General features: G+C 35.9%; 1 protein-coding gene across 1 annotated transcript; it reads right to left on the reverse strand.

Moving 5' to 3' along the window:
- Positions 1-6132: 6132 nt before the first annotated feature.
- Positions 6133-7101, reverse strand: LOC118570838 (olfactory receptor 9K2-like). The gene has a single exon (XM_036169487.1). It carries the CDS (start codon positions 7099-7101, stop codon positions 6133-6135), a length of 969 nt encoding a protein of 322 aa, XP_036025380.1.
- Between the last annotated feature and the right edge of the window lie 1827 nt (positions 7102-8928).

An 8928-nucleotide genomic window follows, 5' to 3' on the forward strand; every position in this document is an offset into this window, starting at 1 on the left:
TTGAGGTTCCACAAAAATACTAAACTGAAAGCTATTATATGTATGTAGAGGACCTGGTGCAGACCGTTGTCAGCCCTGGGCTTGCTGTTCAGTCTCTGTGAGTTCATATAAGCTTTGCTCATGTTGATATTGAGGGCATTGCTCTCTTGGTGTCCTCCATCCCCTCTTGCTCTTACGCTCTTTCTCCCTCCTTTTCTGCAAGGTTCCCTGAGCTCTGGTGGTAGGAATTTGATGGAGATATCCCGTTTAGGACTGTGTTTTCTAAAGTTTCTCTCATTGTGTGCAATGCTTGGCTGTGGATCTCTGTTTTGTTACCATCTGTCACAGGAGGAAGCTTCTATGATGATGACTGAATAAGTCACTAACCTTTTTTCTGACTAGCAGTAGTATTTGGTTTTACTGTAGGTCTCTGGGATATCTAGTCTCTGATTCTTGGTCATGCAGGTAGTTATGAGTTCCAGCTTGTGGAGTGGGTCTTAAGTCAAATTAGACATTGATTGGTTACTCCCATAACCTTTGTGCCACCATTGCCTTAGCATATTTTTCAAGCAGGACAGATTTTAGATTAAAGGGTTTGTGACTGAGTTAGTGTTTCTTTCCCATTTGGGTAGTATTCATAGTACCTTTCTGTACCAAAGATGCTAGCATATAGGGATGAAGGCTCTATACAGTCACTACCTAGACATCTCCATGTACATTGAATTGTGTGGGTGTTGTCTTCAGCAATGGGGCAACTTGCTGCCAGTTTGTGGAGAGCAACCTACAGTCTTGTCAACATCCTGGGCTCTTTAGGTATTTCCATTGAACCCCTTTGGCCAAAACTCAATTAGATATAACCCAATCCCAGTAATGGATGCTTCATTTGGTGACAACAGCTGACCAGTCGAGACTCCATCTCCCTCATTATTTGGAGACTTCAGTAGGATTGCCTTCATATATTTTATCAAGTTTCCACTTCACTAGGTTTCTGTACCACCCCTCAAATGCACCTCAATTATAGCTGTCTCTCCCCACATTTCCTCCCTTAACTCCATGTCTTCTCCCTCTCCCCACCTGATCCTCTCATTCCTGCTCCCCACTCCAGTCTATCCATAAAATCTATTCTGTTTTCCCCTACCACACACCATATTTTAAACAAGCTTATAAAATAGTTTCCCTATAGTTTTCTCAAGCATACTCAGTATTATTTATCTCTCATTATTCTCCTCCTTCTGTACCTCCCCTCTTCAGTTATATATACCCCATTTTCCCTTCTCCCCCTGTTATAGTACCTATACAGCATGATGAAATAAACATAGAGAGAAAGAGAGAAATAGAGAGAGATTTTCTAAGAACATGACTTAGGAAATGTTAAGTAGCTAATATCAAATGCTACAGAAATTTAAGGAGAAAAAAGCCCTTACCCCTCTTTCTTTCTCCCTTTCTTTCTTTCTTTCTTTCTTTCTTTCTTTCTTTTCTTTTTCTTTCTTTCTTTCTCTTTCTCTCTCTCTCTCTCTCTCTCTCTCTCTCTCTCTCTCTCTCTTTCTTCTTTCTGAGATAGACTAATTTACTTGGTGTTGATTGAATGGAAATAAGAAAACTGAACAAAACACATGAATGTTTTAGCATTTGATGTTTACTCCAAATAAATAGAGATGAACAGAATGTTGGGATAGTAAACACAAGCCACTAATCCTAAAACATCTCAGATCTGCTGTGATGTGTCTCTGTAAGAATGTTGGTAAGATACAATAGAGTGAAAATTTTCTCTCTGATATTAGTAGCAATCATGGGGCAGCAGACGGCAAATTATTACATTTGACTGGGTGGACTAAGGAAACAGAGGTTTGTATAATAGTAGTCAGACACCCAGATGCTATCACCACTTTATTCTTAGTGAATTGTTGAGGACGCCAATAATAAATAAATGAAATAATGAGAAGGGTCAGCACAGCCCTGTCTTGATAAAGATCATGACCAAAAGCAACTTGTAGAAGAAAGATTTTATTTGGCTTACATGTTATAGTCCATCATCAGGAATCAAGGCAGAAATCTTGAGGTAGAAGCTGAAACAGAGACCATGAAAGAACATTGCTAATGGCTTGCTCAGCCTATTTTTCCCCCTCAAAATTTATTTTATTCAAATTATGTCTTCCAAAAGAGAGGGTTTCTGTGTGAATCATCTTTGAAAGTCTTCATGCCCATTTCAGGTTCTAGTGTTTTGTGTGTTTGCTTGTTTTAATTCTGGTTTGCTTGGGTTCTGTTTGTTTGTTTTGAGCCTGCTTTTTAAATACCATCCAGGCTCACCTCACGTCCAATCAACTAGCCTACAGGCCCATCTGATGCAGGTATTTTTTTTCTGTTTGTTTAACTCTTCTCAGATGACTCCAGCCTGTCAAGTTGACAAAACAAGTATGACAAGCCTTGTCTTGGTCCACTTTGGTTCAGACCATGGTTTCCCCCCTTTCTTGAAAGTCTGGTTTGCAGTCATTAGAATGAAGGTATTGCTGGATACCTGAGTCACATACTCTAACACTAAAGGTGTGAGGTAAAATGTTTCTAATTATCCTTATTTATGTATTTTGGAGGCTGATTTGTGGATGGCCAAATACTAAAGAAAAGTAAATACACAAATGTTTCATTGACTTTAAGTGATGTTAATAGAATTCTTTATACTGTATTTAATACACTTTCTCATTCTTAAACTAGTTACCACTAACAGATAAAAAGAGAAGCATAATGAGAAAATAATAAAAGTTGTTTCCTAATGATAAGAACTTTTTGATTCAGGGCTTGTCCGTAAAAGTGGACTATAATTGTTCAATAAGCTGATAAGATGCTAAAATAACCAGGATCTGATTTCCTAGAATTTAAGTTTCCAATGTGGAAGAAAAGCCTGAGATGTCTTGAAGTAAGTACTGCCAATACTGGCATATGATAGTTTGGATTTGTTTGGAAATTACTTCCTTGCTTTCCATTTTCTAGTTTCTGGGATGTGGATTAGGACTCCACCTCACCCTGTGTGTGTGCTACCTGGAGCAAAGGAAGAGACATTTTCCGAGTCTACTTTATGCGAAAGTCATCCGATGTTAATTTGTTTAGCTCATAACAAGGAAATCCAACCACAAGACCTTCAGCTGAGGAAAGTAACAGAAATATTGTCCTGGAAAAGTGGGACATAAAGGATGCGTTTCAAATGCTGAGTAAAAATGGAGAAAACGCTTCCAAAAAATCTGCAAACCAAGTTTCACTATAATAGAAAGAAATGTGGACATCAGTCTTTGCTTATAGTTGTACAATGGATTTCCTTAATCAGATTGGTCTTGGTTCTTGAAATTAACAATTTTTAAAACCTTTTCCCATTTATTCCCTCTTCATTCCCTCTCCCTCACACCACCATTATTTTTCCTCCACTGAAATCACTAGAACGATCATTTTGAAATGCAGTATTTTGTTGATTTGATGACCTAGCCTAGCATCACAGAGCTGGGCAAAGTGATATCTCATACAAAACTCATAAGAACAACAGTCTAATATCATAATTACATAGTATTTTTTGCAACACCATGTCACTTTAGCTATGTCAATCTTCATAATGTAAAAAAAGTCCCATAATGAGTTTAAACCATTCTAAGATGACACAAATGTAGCACAGTCTGGATACCACTGCATACTGTTTAATTTAATACTTTTAATCTATGGTGTGAAGTTTGGATTGACATGTAACTAGCCTTTGGAACCCTCTGAACAAAATCTTGGTAAAGGAAAACACATAAAATAATTAATAATAATAAAATAATAGTAATAGTATAGTTATTAGGTAGGTAGCCATCAATAATATGCAAAATTTTATCAAATGGTGTTATAATACAATAAGTATACTTGCATGCCCAAAAGTTCTATCCAGAAGGGTGAACAATGCAGTACAGATCAGAGTTTTGAGAATCTTAATGTCATCAGCAGCTTCTCAAGGTCTCTCAAGGTCATAACATCATATCTTCTTGAGGATTTTATGTATAATTTTAAGGTCACCTCTAAACAATGATATACACTCTTTAATGCCTCTTGGATGTTGTAGCATTTAATCAATGCATCATTAACACAAAATTAAACACAAAACACTTTGTTAATGAAACCCAGAAACATATTGGTATGAGTGTGAGATGCTGTGATAAAATCATAATGGCACAAGTAACAAAGTAATGCATTACACGGCTTGTGAACCCAGAGAAAGATTTACCAAGGAAGGATACTACATAACAGAAATCAGGAGACAACTATAGCTACCCGAATTTAACACTTTTAGAGACATCTTGTGTTGGTTTCTGACTTTTGCAAATTGCTTTGGACATTTGCAGTAAATTAAGAAAAGCAGCTTGTGATGTTATTAAGCATTGAAATTCTATAATCTGCTGTGGCTGTGGGAAATACATTTCATTCTGTTGAAAAATGAAACCAAGTGAGTCTAGGTATAATCTTACCCAACATTTGGCTGGATTTTCTGAATATCTTCAATGACCTATACTTGGTAGATGCCAAGAAAAGCAAAACTCTAAGCTAATGAGGATACAATGGAAATAAGTAATGTGTATATTTGGAAAGTGAATCTTCTAGACTCATAATAACCCATTCTAAGAAATCATTTCCCAAGTGATTTAGATTTCTATTTGTTCTCAAATGGTATCTGTCTAAAATCAAACATCAGGACAAATAAATTAACAAGTTTGGAAGGAGACAGATAAATAGAATCTTGATATAGTTAGTCATATAGTTTTCCTTTTATTTAATTAAGAATAATTACTAAACGAATTATTTGCCCCAGCCAACAATAACCTGCTAAGATATATGCCTTTGTGTACTCAACAAAGGAGACCCTGCTACCTAAACAAAAGCAAAAGAAAGCCTGAATCAAGGGTCTGCCTTTCAGGTTACATGGTGTTGAGTCTGTAGCTTAAATGGGTAAGTGTACTCCATCTTTTGGACTTAGTTTTTGTCACCAGAGATATCTCCTGGATGTAGGCACTGTTTACCTGAGCATTACTTAAATTATTTGCACAACAGTGACTTCAGCGTGGTTTTCTTGGCATTTACCAAGTCTATGAGATGCGGTCAGAGTAACCCCATCTCAATTGATACATGCTGCTTATTCACTTTTTCCTATATCCCAGAACCAAACAATTGTGCACATGTATACACAAATATAAACACATACACAAAGGAAATCTAATTTCTCATATGTGTAATGTTACAGTCTTATATTAGTTTTAATTATGATTTACAAACTAGATTTATTTCAATAACAATAGTATGTCCTATTGTGTTATCCTAAAGGCACTTTGAATTGAAAAATATAATAAAACTTATCTTTTTGTTATATTAGAGGAAATTAGAGATGACTTATACTACTCAAAGAATGCTATTTAAAATTTCCTGACTTACATGTTGGGTTTTTTGTTTGTTTGAGTTTTTTGTTTGTTTTGTTGATTGGCTGGTTTTTCTAGACAGGGTTTCTCTCTGTAGCCCTGGCTGTCCTAGAACTCACCCTTTAGACCAGGCTGACCTCAAATGCAGAACCTGCCTCTGCCTCCCAAGTGCTTGAGATTAAAGGCATGTGCCACTACTGTCTGGCTCAAAGTTACTTTCTATGTTTTTTTAATTCAGCATAGGTCCTTCTTGGGATGTTTCCTTTCTATTTTCTTTTCATAACATACACATGCTCTAACACTGCCACATGCTATCAAATAAAAAACACAACACTGGCATTATACCAAGTGTCATTTGTGTATAAGCCAATGTGAAGGCACAGTTTCCAAGTTAATTATGGTGTGAAGTACTTTATCCACCTAAATTCTATTTATGGATATAAAGTACTTTACTTCTCTATTCACATAGCATAGTGTTATTGGCAGAGTAAGAAACATAATTGTTTATAGAAATTGCAGCCAGTCTTCATCAATATCCAGAACTGTCATATTTAAAAGGAATTTATTTGGAATATTGTTTACAGGAAATTATTAATGCTGTGTATTAGAAAAGTTGAGTATCTGTCATCTCCTTTTTAAAGTACACTTGAATTTTAAATGCCTAAATGGAGATGATCAGACAGGCAATAATAAACTAATACAAGAATCAATAAAAGGAGTGCAGGTTCTTTTACAGTAAAACATCTTTCTTGCACAAGACTTTTTTCACAGCCTCTTTTACATCCTTATTTCGTAAAGAGTAGATTAGGGGATTCAGCATAGGTGTGAACAAAATATAACATACCGAAGCTATTTTACGAAGTTCAGGGTTGTTGGGAGGTGTGAGGTACACAAAAGAAACAGTCCCATAAAGTAAACTTACAACCCCCAGGTGGGAGCTGCAGGTGGAAAAGGCTTTTTTTCTCCCTTCACTGGAACGGATCTTTAAAACTGTGGATACAATATACATGTAAGATACTACAATAACAATTATTGTTGGCAAAATAATGAGCACAGCCAAACTCAGTGATACCATCTTATTGATAAAAGTATTAAAGCAGGAGATCTTTTCAATTGGATTTGAATCACAGTAGAAGTGATCTATGACTCTAGAGGCACAAAAAGACATGGAGAATGTTACACTGATTTGGAGAATGGAACTGATCCAGCCACAGAGATAGGAACCAGCCACCAACTGGACACAGACACTCCTTGACATGCGAACACTATAAAGGAGGGGATTGCAGATGGCAGTGAAGCGGTCATAGGCCATGGCTGCTAGTACAAAGGCTTCTGTTACCATGAAAAGTGCATAAAGGAAAAGCTGAGCCACACAACCCACAAAGGATATGGTCTTTTTCTGAGATAAGATGTTGACCATGGCTTTAGGTACAATAACAGTGGAGTAGGAGAGGTCAATGACAGAGAGGTTGCCTAGGAAGAAATACATTGGTGTATTCAGCCTAGGATCAGTCACTATGATGCCAATCATGCTAAGGTTCCCCAGAAGAACCATCCCATAAATAATCAGAAAAAGAAGGAAGAGGACACTGTGGAGCTCTGGGCGGACCCTGATGCCTACAAGAATGAAGTCAGTCACTTCTGAGTTGTGAATGAAGTCAGTAACATCTGAATGGTTGACTCTTTCCTTGTCACCCATGGGAAATTTCTGCTTTGGGTTGTAAAAGAAAATCAACATATAAACTCCCCACACTTTGTCAGTTATCACCAATAAAACTTCATATTAAAGAAAACACAGTTGACGTATTGTATTCACTACTCAACTAAATTTACACAGCAGCAAACTACAGATGAGAGATAACTTGCTGCTGCCTAAGGCAATGTAACTGGATCAAAATGTAATGGTATTCAACAATAGTGTTAAACATAATGTAGTGTGATATTTCTTATATCATGAGAACCGGTAAATTATAATGTATGACTAAGATAATATCAACATTTTAAAGAGTGATAAACTCATAATACTAAAAATATACTTTTTTAAAATTATAGTGTATCATTTAATATTTATTTTCCTCTTTAATAACACGTTCTACCTTTCATCTGTAATAGAACATAAAAAATGGGAAGCTAAGAGTAAAATGCAAGGTAGTATCTTTTTAACAAATTCTTACAAGTACAGTTACTTATCAAGAAGTTATTTTCATCAGAGATCTTTTATAAAGTGGCCAATCTTCAGTTCATGTAACTCACCCATTTACTCTAATAATGTCAGTAAGACATTTATATTTTTATCCTATGAAGTTTGATTCTTCCTATTTCTATGTAAATCTGTCAAGAAACACATCTGAAACATTTTTTAATATGAGAAAAATAGAGGATTAAAGAAAGGAGCCAATCAAAAAAATTCTTGACTCCATAGAAAAATAATAGATTATATTAGGCAGGAAATATTAATGAGCTCTTAATCTAATGGTAAGTGCTCAGTAGTTTTAAGAATAAATACATGTTAATTTTCTAAAACTCCAAACCATTCAATTTTCTTGCAGGCTAACTGATAAACAATAAAAACAGCTTGTTGGGGATTTGGCTCAGTGGTAGAGTGCTTGCCTAGCAAGCCCTAAGGTCCTGAGTTCAGTCCTCAGCTCCTAGAAGAAAAAAAAAAAAACTACAGTTTGCCGGGCGGTGGTGGCGCACGCCTTTAATCCCAGCACTCAGGAGGCAGAGGCAGGTGGATCTCTGTGAGTTGGAGGCCAGCCTGGGCTACCAAGTGAGTTCCAGGAAAGGTGCAAAGCTACACAGAGAAACCCTGTCTAAAAAACAAAAACAAAGAAAACTTGATTATCTTGAAGCATTTCTGGTTTTTTTTTTTTAATTATGAAAAATACATTCATTATGAATTAAGTTGTCTGGTAGCTAAAAATTACTATAGTTGTTTTCTTTTGTGATATTTAAACCAAACGTTATGCATTCTTCCTATTAGTGGCATGGATAATAAAAACCTACAAATGATCCAGGAAGCTTCTTTGGTAGGGTTGAGATTAGTGGTATAGCCACAATAAAAAATGGTGATATGAAGTTTTCTTTTGACTCACCGACCTCCCTAGTTATAATAAGTGTAGTTATATGTTTTTCTTTTCTCAGGATTAAAAAACTTCTTCAGAATCCAAAGGCTTTATTACCTGATTGATATCTTGTGTTTGCTGCTTCCTTCAATAAATTTCCCATAAAAGTCCATAAAATTAAGACATACACATTTGGATCCATAGGAATAACAACTCTCCCTAATAATAATAGTTATTCTTGTTCTCCATCCTCACCCTTCTCTACCAAATATCTGAAATCTGTTCTGAAAGGCTTATAATAGTTTGATTTCAGTGGTGGTAGACATGAATTAAATGTACTGGGTAAAGTGGGTAAATGTGTTTATTTTTATTGGAGAAGAATAGAAAGGGTCTTCTCAGGTACACTACTCTGCAGAATTACTTTCAAGTATTTTCCCTCTGTTGGTTTGGAGTGGGAAATG

The sequence above is a fragment of the Onychomys torridus genome, chromosome 20 (assembly GCF_903995425.1).
Source record: "Onychomys torridus chromosome 20, mOncTor1.1, whole genome shotgun sequence".
Lineage (NCBI taxonomy): Eukaryota > Metazoa > Chordata > Mammalia > Rodentia > Cricetidae > Onychomys > Onychomys torridus.